Here is a 14,499-nt window from a genome sequence, read left to right as displayed (position 1 = left end):
GAAGAATATAATAATTCCAATCCCAAAGAGAGCAGGTGCTGACAGATGTGAAAATTACTGAACTATCAGTTTAATAAGTCACAGCTGCAAAATACTAATGCGAATTCTTTACAGACGAATGGAAAAACTGGTAGAAGCCGACCTCGGGGAAGATCAGTTTGGATTCCGTAGAAATATTGGAACACGTGAGGCAATACTGACCCTATGACTTATCTTAGAAGCTAGATTAAGGAAAGGCAAACCTACGTTTCTAGCATTTGTAGACTTAGAGAAAGCTTTTGACAATGTTGACTGGAATACTCTCTTTCAAATTCTAAAGGTGGCAGGGGTAAAATACAGGGAGCGAAAGGCTATTTACAATTTGTATAGAAACCAGATGGCAGTTATAAGAGTCGAGGGACATGAAAGGGAAGCAGTGGTTGGGAAGGGAGTAAGACAGGGTTGTAGCCTCTCCCCGATGTTATTCAATCTGTATATTGAGCAAACAGTGAAGGAAACAAAAGAAAAATTCAGAATAGGTATTAAAATCCATGGAGAAGAAATAAAAACTTTGAGGTTTGCCGATGACATTGTAATTCTGTCAGAGACAGCAAAGGACTTGGAAGAGTAGTTGAACGGAATGGACAGTGTCTTGAAAGGAGGATATAAGATGAACATCAACAAAAGCAAAACAAGGATAATGGAATGTAGTCGAATTAAGAAGGGTGATGCCGAGGGAATTAGATTAAGAAATGACACACTTAAAGTAGTAAAGGAGTTTTGCTATTTGGGGAACAAAAAACTGATGATGGTCGAAGTAGAGAGGATATAAAATGTAGACTGGCAATGGCAAGGAAAGCGTTTTTGAAGAAGAGAAATTTGTTAACATCGAGTATTGATTTAAGTGTCAGGAAGTCTTTTCTGAAAGTATTTGTATGGAGTGTAGCCATGTATGGAAATGAAACATGGACGATAACTAGTTTGGACAAGAAGAGAACAGAAGCTTTCGAAATGTGGTGCTACAGAAGAATGCTGAATGTTAGATGGGTATATCATATAACTAATGAGGAGGTATTGAATAGGATTGGGGAGAAGTTTGTGGCACAACTTGACTAGAAGAAGGGGTTGGTAGGACATGTTCTGAGGCATCAAGGGATCGCCAATTTAGTATTGAAGGGCAATGTGGAGGGTAAAAATCGTAGAGGGAGACCAAGGGATGAATACACTAAACAGATACAGAAGGATGTAGGTTGCAGTAGGTACCGGGAGATGAAGAAGCTTGCACAGGATAGAGTAGCATGGAGAGCTGCATCAAACCAGTCTCAGGACTGAAGACCACAACAACTACAACACACATATAATAAAGGAAAAATGAAAGTTGCAGGCAGCACTAAATAATTTAAATAATGAAGAATTACCACTGCATGGTAGGAGAGCATAAATGGTTTGTGAGTACAGAAAGTGGTGCAAGACCTATTGTGGGGTGTAAGCCAGATAATGTAGAAGAAAGACAACTGGAAGCAAGCTTTGGGCCAGATATGAAGAAAGAAGATGCTGTAAAGGCAGTTACATGCCAGACGCACACTGATCATGAGCGACAAAAGGGTTAGATTGTTGTCAGCAACTACTGTAGTGCACAATCTAAGAGGACACATACATTGTGTGTGTGTGTGTGTGTGTGTGTGTGTGTGTGTGTGTGTGAGTGAGAGAGAGAGAGAGAGAGAGAGAGAGAGAGAGAGCGCACATGCGCGTGCGTGCAGATGGATAGCATTTAACTAAGTAATTACTCAGACTAAAGCGATAATCTTTCTTACGCATTTCATAAGGAAGTATTGAAATAAATACAGTGTGTACATAAGGTCCAGGAACACTTTCAATTATTTATTGCACAAGAACCAAACATTGGATAGATATCCTACATAAGTCATTTTGAAGAGAAACCCTGAAAGTTTTTTTTTCCATGTATACCTCCACAGCAAAGTTTGGTAATTTGCCGATAGTCAGCGCTAGTTGCAAACATGTCGAGTTCAGGTGCAGAGCTACAGAAGGGGACAGCTGTTTCATGAAATGGCCTCCCCGATCACCACATCTCACTCCTTGTGACTTTTTTCTGTGGGGATGCATTAAAGATCTGGTGTATGTACTGCCTCTACCACATGATGTAGCAGAGCTCCGGGAGAGAATATGAGAAGCAACTGCCACAGTCGACGATGCCATGCTGGGATGGGTATCGCAAGAATTCGATTACCGTATTGATGTCTGCCGGGTCACTCATGGTTTGCATATTAAATGTTTGTAAAAAAAAACTTTCAGAGTTTCTCTTCAAAATGCAATATGTACGACATCTGTACAATGTTTAGTTCTTGCACAATAAATAATTGAAAGTGCTCCCGGACTTTATGTACACCCTGTATTTTCTGGTCAAGATGAGAGTTTCATTATGAATTTAAAAAGAGTTAAGGAGCCTAATAGAAATTATGTGGAAGAAGCAGAGCACAATAATCAGCAAGAAGAAATTTAAGCAGGGCATCCCACAGAAAATATTTTTTGCAAATATAGTTCTGTATCTGAAGTACAGAAGAAGTGTACAGTGGGGTAGTAAATATTGCGGAAACCTTAGAAACATGCACAACAAAAGATAATGAATTGAGATCAATCTAAAACTACAAGGAAATGTAGACAAACTGAATACAGAAATTCGTAGATGAGTGGTAGGAAGCTAGCAAGACAACAGAAAATTTTGGCAAAACAGTTAATTTATGTAACTTGTAGAGAGATCTTTTGTAACATCAATGACAGCCCATTAAGAAAACTGCTAAGGTATTTACATACTTGGAAGAGCATAAATACCGAATATACATAATCTGAATTAATTGTGAAGCTTAATACTGTTGAGGAATGCTAAAATGAAACCTCACCTGAAGTGCAGGAAAAAAATGGACATTATCCAACATATGATTAGTGAACAACATAATAAGAACACTAACCTTACTGCAGAACAGACAGAATCCCTTAAGAGTGCGTTGAACTCCAAAGACAGAAGTCTGCTGAGCCAGAAAAATAATATCCTGGGATGGGAGCTTCAATGAAGGATAAAATTTAAAACTGTGAATTCCAGCATTTTTCACCAAAGGCGAACTATACACAGTGGCTTTCCTCCAACAGTTTCAGGGCATTATTCCTGAACATGATACACAAAAGTCTGGCTGTGTAATAAGTAGGTTGGAAGCAGATGCTTCATCATGGGGCATGAGGCAGGAAGTTCTGGCCAGCAGTACGATGATTTTGTAGAACTGTTATTGAACTAATATCAGTCACAGAGTATGCTAAATAATGTAAGGAACTGCATTATCTCAGGAAAGAGCTTTGCAGTTACTGGGAGCAAAACCTGTTATCTTAAGAACCATTTCTAGTTATGATCTGGTTGCCTTACCCCTCGTTATATTACCAATGAGCATGCAGGAGAAGGTATTTCAGAAGAGAATGTGGATGGCTTATTGCAGGCTTTGGAACAGTTACATACACTAGTTTATGACGTGCGAATGACATATTGAAACCTGCAGCAAAGGGAAGGCGAAAGGGAAAAATACCAGAGGTACGAGGTATCAGGGGAACAATGATAACAGGTATCAGTATTCGAATCTGCCCAGGAGAGGAAGAGGTGGCTGGAAAAGAGACGGTCACCAATCTTCAGGGGGATATCAATTTGACTAGGAAGAAAATTTTAAAAAATGCAATTTATTTCAATCACCAGTCTTATGACTGATTCAATGTAGTTTACCACAAAATGCAGATAATGACACAACCTGCAAAAATAGCAAAGGGGAATACATTAATGATTACTGAAATGGGCATCAGTTTGAGGTACATTTAAACTAGATTTGCTAGTAGAAGTCTTTAAATGTTCTACGAACATAGGAAAAACAGCAAATTAACAAAGAAGTAGGTGGTGATAAATGTTGAGATAGAAGTAGTACCTGTAAAATACAAAATTAGTGCTACATTGGTATGAAATCTGTACTTATATTTGAAACTAGGACAGATTCTTTGCGTAACAATGTGGTAGTGATGAGCTTTAAGGAAGACATGATGTGTACTTAACAAGTAAGAACATAAAAAATAATAAAATTCACAGATCTTGTTAGACCTATATTGGAATTTCAAGATACAAGTGCCTGAAAATAAGGCATGTTAGGAATGGGAAAGGGAGATGAAAACCAGTTATTTCAATCCCAAAGAAGGGTACAATTCAAGGGAAAGCTTCGAAGAAATCAGGAGAAATGAGGGGAGTAGGACAATTATGTAAGTATATTGTACTGATAAACAGTTTGTGACGAATGGATATAATAGCTTTGAGGCTGTACTACATGAGCTGTAACACTCAACAATTGAAGTATCACCTTATGAACTGCTGATTAATAAATGGTCCAGGATTATCATAAAAGAACACTGCAATTACCACTAATGAAGAAAATGGAAATAGAAGGGAAAAGGAAACTGACATGACAAATTAAATAAAATAAGCAGATGCCAGAAACAGAAGGTACAACAAAGGTGAATTCGAATGGAAGTTGGTTTACAATAAGAGCTTTAACAACAACTGCTCTGCCAAGCTGCATACGCAATTATAGGTGCAACTTCTTTCTTCCCATTCTTCAACAGTTTGAGTGGTAGTTCAAGATATTTTTACTTCATTAATCAGCTATAATGGCATTTAATATCTTATATAATCATACAGTATTGAAATTTCAATTTTATTTTGTGCATGCACATAACAATAAAACACAAGTTAGAAGTTTTTGTTTACATTTAAGCAAGTGGGGGATGGTAACTGACTGGGGAGAAAAGGCGTGGGAGATCTGGTGAGGAGGGTAGTTTTGCTCTCTAAAGGTCTCAGTGAGACAATCTGCATATTTGGAGAGTAGAGGGCAGTAGCATTAATAGTAACCACCAGAGTGCCAGTCATAAAGGCTCAGGAGCTATGGAGTGTCTGTAGAGGAAATGGGTACTGTATTTTATAAAGGAGGGCAGGTTACCATAACAGGCGGAAGATACGGCAGAGCCACTGCAGATGTGACAACTATAGGTGGCTAGGCAGCATGAAAGATGAAAGGGACCACTTAGTGTCTAAGTGTGGAACCTGTTGAAATGTAAGTATTGTTCGTGGTTACTATGTTTTATGTGGACACTGGAGTGAATGGAGCCATCCATGAAGTGGGAGGTCAATAATGGGGAAGGTATCATGCTGTGCTGAGGGTTATCAGAAAACGTGAATGTGAGAGGAGTTGTTGAGGTGCTGTAGGAATGTGGATCCAGGTCATGTAGATGTCATCAACGAATCTGAACCACGTGAGGGATTTTTGATACTAAAGCTCATGAGTAATTTGGAATAGGGTGATGTCATGCAGGTGCCCACAGCTGTGCTGCATGTGATGCCTTCAAAAGAAAAGTAAGTGTGGCTGATAATATACTTGGCCGTAGCGACCAGGAGAGAGTTTTACGATTTGGAGGCAGCTGGGTATTGCCAAGATAGCAATGTAGCAAGGATATACTGGATGGCTAGGAAGGATTCCTCCAGATAGCTCATGACTAATTTGGAATAGGTTCCCATAGCTGTGCTGCATGTGATGCCTTCAAAGAAGTAAGTGTGGGTGATAATATAATTAGTCATAGTGACCAGGAAAGAAGTTTCTTGATTTGTTGGCAGCTGGGTATTGCGAAGACAGCAATGCAATGGGCATCGATGGCTTTTGTATAGAGGGCAGTAGCATTAACAGTGACCACCAGAGCGCCAGTCATAAAGGGTCAGGAAATGTCTGTAGAGGAAATGGGTACTGCATTTTATATAGGAGGGTAATTTACCATAACAGACTGAAGATACAGCAGATCCACAGCAATTCGAGCTAACTGGGGCTAAGGCTACTTTGAATTACAGAAAACTCAGAAAATACAGAAACATCACTAAGTCAATGGGTAAATCATGAATAAATGTTTAATCAACACAATAATGGTTAACAAATTAAATAAAAATCATTATAGTACATAATTGTTTATATGTACTTATATTGGCACACATTTTAAAGTTGCAAAAAGAAATTGTCCACAGTCCTTTGCTTTAAAACAGAATCTCGTTTTTTAAGCAGCAATGTCATGCCATCTTCTAAGAAGCATGGTGTCATTTGGAGTAGCTTCCACTTGCTGCTCAATATTAAGACAATGCCACATCTAGTGCTGCCAAACCCTCAGTGTGAGTGATCACTGGTACAATTTCTTTGGGCAATTCCTCATGATCACTGTCTTCAGCAGGTTCACTATCCATTTCATGTCAACTACTGCAAGATCTGTCATTTCGAACTGTTTATCACTGTTCATCCAGTTTGGGACATAACTCGCACTTGCATTTCCACACCCAGCAAGCTTTTCCATCAGTTTTGCCACTGGTAGGCCATCTTCCTCTGTATTGCAGGTATCCGTTTGATTCCACAGAATCTAGTTCCCATTGTAAGGCACCTTAGTCCATAGGCTGTACTAAACTCGTCACGTTAGGGGGTAAGAACACTGCGCGAATACTGTTACTTTGTAATTCTTCCTCATCAAGGTGTGAACCAGTGTTTCAAGCATTACGATTGCTTTGGAAGGCAAGCACTTTTTCTTTAGGAATCTTTTGGTCTCTGAAATAAAATCTTTGAAAAACCAGTTCTTAAAAATATTTTTGTCCATCCAAACACATTTTTGGTGGATGTATGTGACAGACAGTGCACAACCAGTGATATTCTTTAAAGCTCCAGGCTTACCAGACTTCCCAATACCAGCAGCTTCAGTTTATGGCATCCATTTGCATTCAATGCAGAAACAACTATTAACCTCGCTTTACATTTTTTGTAGCCCAGGGCAGCCTTTTCTTCTTTTGAGGCTAGAGTTTTAGATTGGACGCATTTTATAATTTAGCACAGTTTCATCATAGTTATACAGTTTATCACAAGTGAGATTACTTCTTGTAAAGTTTTTCTTAATTTCTCACAAAATCGTGTAACAGTTTGACAATCTGCAGAAGTTTTGCACTGCAAATTTCAAGCTTTCTTATGATGTATTGCTTCTTCCACCTATTCAGCCATCCTGAGCTTCCAGTAAAATCATCCTCCCCTTCCTTTAACTCATTTCTAAAAAATGCAGCTTTTTCTTGCAGAACAGGCCACAAAATTGGCTTTCCTTTTTGGTTCTGTTGAGTAAATTAAACAAACAAAGTTTCACTCATTTTTTCACACTGAGACTTGTTCAATGACTTCCATTCATTAAAATGACGAAATAGATAGAACACTTGTTTGAAGAAAACTTCTCAATTTTGTCTCTGTTTCTAAGCCACTCTTGAACTGTCACTTCACCGCCTTCCTACCCAGCAGCAAGATTTTTTCTTTTCTCTTTTTCTTTATGTTTCTCCTTTGTTTAGTCTTTAGAGAGCTCGGAATTTCACATTCAATGGCACAAATTTTTTCTTACTCCTACCACTAACTTTAATGTATGAATTAAAACATTAAGAAACACACAGTTACATATGTACAATACACTGAACATACATACAACACTTTAAAATTAACATGATACAGGTGGGAACACTGCAGTACAGGTGTTACACACGACCAACTAAAGTACCTACAACAATGGTCAGCCAGCATTCTAAAACGTGTACTGTATTGTTACTTGGGTATACTCAAACCCCTTAAAACCAAATGGTACCTGTCCATCTGTAATATAAATGCATTAGCAGTCTGAGGCTAAGGTTATTGTTGAGCATTATGAACAAAAACCCTACGTGCGACAGTTTTACCTGAATTGTACATGGAAAATTGAAAGAAAATTCAAAATGTACCACATTCGATAAAGTGCACAGAACGTACATGTGGACAACTTATGAAAACAAGCTTTTACTCTAGTTTTATGTAAAATTTTAATTTTCTTAAGACGAGCTCGAATTACACGGAATCTCAAAATACCAAGACTATACTGTATTGCCACAGGAGGGCAGAGATTCTCTCTGTAGGGTTGCAGTATCCAGCCACAATGGTGGTGTCTTGGTGGTTAGGTTTATGTATTTTAAGAAGCACGTAGAATGTAGGAGTGCAGAAAATGAAGGGGATGAGGAGGGAGATAACACTCTGGGGAGAGCTTCAGGGATTTGAGGAGAAACTGGAGATCATGCTTGGTTTCTGGAATGGGGTCACTATGGCAGGGCTTCTAGGTGGACATGTCGGACAGCTGACAGAGGTTCTCAGCCACATAATCCCTGCAGTTCATAACAAAAGTGGAGGAATCTTTGTTGGAAGGTAGGATTATAAGGTTGGGATCAGTTTTAGGAGGTGGACTGTAGTTCTTTCTGTGGATGTAAGGTTAAGGTTGATTTCCATGTTGACAGATTTAGGGAATGATGGTGAGGCAAAGTTTGAGCTTACGAAATTCTGGAAAGCTATCAAGGGTAATACAAGGGTAGTGGGATAGATCATGGTTGGAAAGAAGAGTAAATTGAATGAGGCAGGTTTCGATACTGGTTCTAGATCATGTCTGGTTGGTAGGCTTGGTGGCAAAAAGGTGTTTCTGCTATAAGAATCATGATAGTGCGAGAAGGCCTTTAACAAGCCCAGCATTATTAAATGTAAGAATGGGGCAAAAGGTGAGGCCTTTGAAAAGGACTGACACTTCTGTGATACTGAGGCTTTGGGATGGCCCCTTCATAACCCTGTTGCAGCTGCATTGAGGCTCTGGGTTCTGTATGGCAGTGGGAAGAAGTTTCCGTGGGTCTGACACATGTAGTAAGTCTGCTGGGTAGGTTCTGGCAGGTATGAGAGAGGGGAGTGGTTGGCAGTGATGGTGGTGATGGTGATCCATGGCGGGAGTATGATGTGCTGGATGATGGGACGCAGACACTTGGAAGTGCAGAGCAGGTTTTTACAGATGGAGCTGTAGTGAGAGGAGACTCGAGCCTGAGTTAATATAGTTTTGAAGGACTAGGTAGGTGAAGGCAATGGATTGACAAAAACTGAACAAGGAGAGGTAATTGTGGAAGAATTTTGCAGCTGTAGACAGGTAATTTGATGGCCAGGCCATTTGGTGAGAGTCCACAAACTAGGAACAATTGAAGAACAGTATGTGACACTGAGTCCTGGCTAAGGATAGAGAAACTTTTCTGTAATAGCACAGACAGAAGGAGCAAGAACCCACGTGGATGAAAGGAGCAAGAACCCATGGAGGATAATAAGCAAGTAAAAATTTGTAGGAATATTTTGAAACTCATAAAAAATAACACTAGATGAAGTATAGTGGAACAGGATGAAACTAGATTTAGTAAAAAAAATGAGATGGATATGAAATAACGGTCAATGTGAAAACAGGATGATATCAAAGTCAAAAAGAGAAATAAAACAACAACAATCATGTGGGGTGCACATCAGCAGGTAGAGCGGGGAGAGGGGCAGCAGGTGTAAATGGACTGGACAACAGCAGTATGGTGTGACAATATATATGTGGGTGTGTGTGGTGCATTCAGGACAGAAAAGAGAAAAAGAGAGAGAGAGAGAGAGAGAGAGAGAGAGAGAGAGAGAGAGAGAGCATGCAAAAATATGTGTGAGTGAAGGTAGGAAGTGAGATCAGTGTGAAGGTCTACAAATAATTTTATCAGCAAGAAGTTGGAACCATACACAATGTGTTGTAAGTGGGGAAGACCCTTGTTATTGACTGGCTCAGAAGCCAGTATGCCACATCATACACAGTAAGCAAGGGAAAGCATGTGTCATATGGGGAATGAATAGGGAAAGCGGAGAAAGATCAGGGCAGGACACAGAGTAATGTAATGGGACAGAGAACAGTAACAAAGAAAAACAACAACTGGGTTGTAGTGTTACTTTGTAGACTGTTGAGGAGTCATGTGTCTACTGGTCCACAGGTATTTTTGCTAATGCCTCTGGGAAATTGACATGGCACCTTTAAAATAATACAAATTTCATCTGAGATGATGACAACTACTTGCTTTTCTAATCTTTAATTTTTTTCTGCCAACGTCCTCCTTTCAATCTCATCATCAGACATTACATATGAATCCCATGGGATGCTGCATGTAGATTAACTACTGAAAACAAAAACGTTATTTTAAATGTGAAACTACATAGGTCTTCTGCTGAAATGCAAACTTTTCTAAAATGACTTACCTTTTCTACACATGAAAATAGTATTTCGGTTTCATAATTTTTGTCGTTCACACATTTCTCCTTTCCATTCAAAATAACCTTCAGTGTACCATTTGCAAAAGAATGTTCTGTGAAACAGAATGAGAAACATGCAAATAAATATCAGTGCATATGATTCATAGAGCAACATAAAATTCCTTATGAACAAGTGAATTAGAGAATTTTGTCCATGAATGTATAACATTTCTTTGCTGACTGTGGTACATCATGATACTGTACATTCCACATGAGACAGGTATATTACGAACTTCTAGTGATGATAAATAGAACAAAGTCTATCGATTTAAAGTGCCAGCAAAACTTTTTTTTTTTTTTTTTTTTTTTTTTTTTTTTTTTTTTTTTTTTTTACTCCAATGAGTTTTTGTCAACTCACTCCTTTATTTATTTATTTATTGTTATGGTTTTAGGGCGCAAAACTGCTACGGTCATTAGCGCCCGGTCTGTGACTTAGGAAAAGGTAAAAAAACGAAACTCTAAACCAGCAGCAATGGGAACGAAACTCAAAAAATTGGAGAAACTAAAAACAGAAGGAAAGCTTAAAAAGCCACTATAGAAGGGGTTTGGTTGTCCCCAAAAAGAGCTTCAAATGACTGACGTCATCTCACTGGCACTAATAAACTCGAGAACGCGATCGGCTGAGCACGTGTCATCTGCTAAAAAGGAAGATATATCACGCGACAGCTGTAGACGGGCACGTAACGAAGTAAAATAGGGCACTCAATTAAAAGGTGTCTTACCGTCCACAGCTGAGAGCAGTGGGGACAGAGTGGAGGAGGATCGCCACTTAAAAGATGTCGATGGCTAAAAAGACAGTGACCTATCCGGAGTCTAGTTAAAATTACTTCCTCCCGACGACGCGTTCGGGAGGAAGAGGTCCAAGCACAGGGAAGAGCTTTCACAACCCGCAATTTATTATTGGGAAGTGTCGACCAATGTGCGTGCCATAAAAGAACAACATGATGACATAAAACACTCCGTAGATCATCAAAGGGAATCGTGCGAATAGCTGGCCGAAGAAGAAAGACTGCAGCCTTGGCCGCTATATCGGCCGCCTCATTTCCACAGATACCAACGTGTCCTGGAATCCAGAGGAACGCCACAGAGACCCCCCCTCCCCCCCAAGTGGAGCAAGCGTAGGCAGTCCTGAATCCGGTGGACCAGAGGGTGGAAAGGGTAGAGAGCTTGGAGACTGAGGAGAGAGCTGAGAGAATCTGAACAGATAACATACTGTATCCACTGATGGCGACAGATGTATTGGACAGCCTGGAGAACAGCGTAAAGCTCCGCAGTATAAACCGAACACTGGTCGGGAAGCCGAAATCAATTTGGGGTGTCGCCAACAATATAGGCACTCCCTACACCAAACGAAGTTTTTGAGCCATCAGTGTAAATAAATGTGGCAGCCTTCATTTTTGCACATAGAGCAGAAAATGCCCGACTATAAACAAGTGTAGGGGTACCATCCTTGGGAAACTGACAAAGGTCACGGAGCAGGCAGGTCCGGGGACGGAGCAAAGGCGGTGCTGTACCCCAAATTGTCAAGAAAGTTTTAGGAAAGCGGAAGGAAAGAGAATGGAGCAGTTGAAGGAAGCGGACTCCCAGTGGTTGTAGGGAGGAAGGGCGGCCTGCACACCCTAAATCCAAGGAGGCGTCAAAAAAAATTTCATGGGCTGGGTTAGTAGGCATGGAAGACAGATGGCTAGTGTAACGACTCAGGACAGCTCGCCGATTGGACAGCGGAGGTTCAGCAGTCTCAGCATAAAGGCTTTCCACAGGACTGGTGTAAAAAGGTCCGGAAACTAAACGTAATCCACGGTGGTGGATAGAGTCGAGACACCGAAGAACAGACGGCCGAGCAGAGGAGTAAACCATGCTTCCGTAGTCCAATTTTGATTGCACTACGGCGCGATAGAGGTGGAGAAGGACCACTCGGTCCGCACACCAGGAGGTACCATTCAGGACACGGAGGGTGTTGAGGGATCGCAGACAGTGAGCCGAAAGATAGGAAACGTGGGAGGACCAGCACAGCTTTCTGTCAAACATAAGACCCAAGAATTTAGCGACGTCCGAAAACGGAAGGTTGACAGGTCCTAGATGTAAGGAAGGTGGAAGAAACTCCATACAACGCCAAAAATTAACACAAACGGTCTTACTGGGAGAAAAGCGGAAGCCGGTTTCGATGCTCCAAGAGTGGAGGTGATCGAGACATCCTTGAAGATGTCGTTCAAGAAGGCTGGTCTGTTGAGAGCTGTAGTAGATCACAAAATCGTCCACAAAGAGGGAGCCCGAGACATCGGGAAGGAGACAATCCATAATGGGATTTATGGCAATGGCAAACAGTACAACACTTAGCACAGAGCCCTGGGGTACCCCGTTGTCTTGGGAGAAAGTACGGGAAAGAGAGTAGTGTTCACCTGCACTCTAAATGTGCGCTCTGCCATAAATTTGGCAAGAAAAAGGGGCAGCCGACCTCGAAAGCCCCAAGAGAACAGTGTGCGGAGGATGCCTGTCCTCCAACAGGTATCGTATGCTCTCTCCAGATCAAAAAATATTGCTACAGTTTGGTGTTTCCGGAGAAAATTGTTCACGATATAAGTGGAGAGGGCAAGAAGATGGTCAACTGCAGAACGATGCTTTCGAAAACCGCACTGGGCAGGTGTTAAAAGACTGCGGGACTCCAGACACCAAGCTAAACGGCAATTCACCATACGCTCCAAAACCTTACATACACTACTCGTGAGAGAAATGGGGCGATAGCTAGAGGGGAGCTGTTTGTCCTTTCCAGGTTTCGGAACAGGAACAACGATAGCTTCCCGCCACTGTCTGGGAAAAGTACTGTCAGCCCAAATTCGATTATAAAGGCGAAGGAGGTAACGCAGACTATGGTATGGTAAATGCAGCAACATTTGAATGTGGATACCATCTGGTCCTGGGGCGGAATAGCGAGAAGAAGATAGTGCATGTTGGAGTTCCCGCATGGAGAAAAAGTCGAATCCGACTCCAAACTTCTGAGGAGGGAGTGAAAGTGTTAAATGAGCTAGTAAAGAAGTCCCAGCTTGCCTTCTTGCTATCGCGGATGACGCGACGGCATCGCGCACGGAACTGCCTATAGCGGATACAGTTGGCCAATGTAGGATGGTGTCTGAAAACGCAAAGAGCACACCGCCGCTCACGTATTGCGTCACGGCATGCCTCATTCCACCAAGGAACTGGGGGGCGCCGGGGCAATTCGGAGGTGCGAGGTATTGAACGTTCCGCAGCTGAAAGAATAACGTCTGTAATATGAGTGACCTCACTGTCGGCGCTAGAAAAGTGACGGTCATTGAATGTCGCTAGAGACGAAAAAAGTGTCCAATCAGCTTGGGCAAACTTCCAGCGTCGCGGGCGCACATATGGCAGGTGTGGCTGCAATCGAAGGACATACGGAAAGTGGTCACTCGAGTGTGTATCAGCAAGGGCGAACCATTCGAAGCGCCGAGCTAGCGGAACAGTACCGACCGAAAGGTCCAAATGAGAGAAATTGGTCGTGGAGGCAGACAAAAATGTATGGGTCCCAGTGTTGAGGCAAACAAGATCCGCTTGATGGAAGACGTCTATCAATAATGAGCCACGCGGACAAGGATGTGGAGATCCCCTAAGAGGGTGGTGTGGGCATTGAAGTCCCCAACCAGCAAATAGGGGGGTGGAAGCTGACCAAGAAGATGAAGGAGATCAGCTCGTGCCATTGGTGTGGACGATGGAATGTATACGGTACAAAGAGAGGAGGTGTATCCAGAAAGGGAAAGACGGACAGCGACAGCTTGGAAGGAAGTGTTTTAAGGGGATTGGGTGATAATGGAGAGTATCATGGAGAAGAATCATGAATCCTCCATGTGCTAGAGTGCCTTCAACAGAGGGGAGATCAAATCGTACTGACTGAAAATGGGGAAAAACAAAGCGGTCGTGGGGACGCAGCTTTGTTTCCTGAAGACAGAATATGACCAGCGAGTAGGATCGTAAGAGGATCGACACCTCATCCCGATTGGCTCAAATGCCACGTATATTCCAATGGATAATGGACATAGGGTGGACAGAAAATGGAAGAATGTGACCAAGATTGCCCTCAACTCAACGACAGCTTAGAGCTTGCGACTGACAGCGTGGAACAGCAGTCAGCCGAAGGCAGAAGATCCTGATCCATAGGTTGTTCAGGAGCAGCTCCTGCCACCAGCAATCGGCCGGTTGATCGGCCGCTAGCAGTGCACCTTGACGACAAAGAAGACGGCCGAGGGCGGCTACCGCCAGG

General features: G+C 41.8%; 1 protein-coding gene across 2 annotated transcripts in view; it reads right to left on the bottom strand.

Moving 5' to 3' along the window:
• The window catches only part of LOC124711315 (cation-independent mannose-6-phosphate receptor), a 640,574-nt gene that overhangs the window by 608,027 nt on the left and 18,048 nt on the right, over nucleotides 1-14,499 (bottom strand). For both annotated transcript variants that reach the window (XM_047241343.1, XM_047241335.1), the window contains exon 3: nucleotides 10,176-10,282. In XM_047241343.1, the coding sequence (XP_047097299.1) occupies nucleotides 10,176-10,282 (107 nt within the window). The remainder of the gene's footprint in view (nucleotides 1-10,175; nucleotides 10,283-14,499) is intronic.

The sequence above is a fragment of the Schistocerca piceifrons genome, chromosome 1 (assembly GCF_021461385.2).
Source record: "Schistocerca piceifrons isolate TAMUIC-IGC-003096 chromosome 1, iqSchPice1.1, whole genome shotgun sequence".
Lineage (NCBI taxonomy): Eukaryota > Metazoa > Arthropoda > Insecta > Orthoptera > Acrididae > Schistocerca > Schistocerca piceifrons.
Note: the sequence above shows the minus strand (reverse complement) of the source record. Positions and strands in the feature narration are given on the sequence as shown.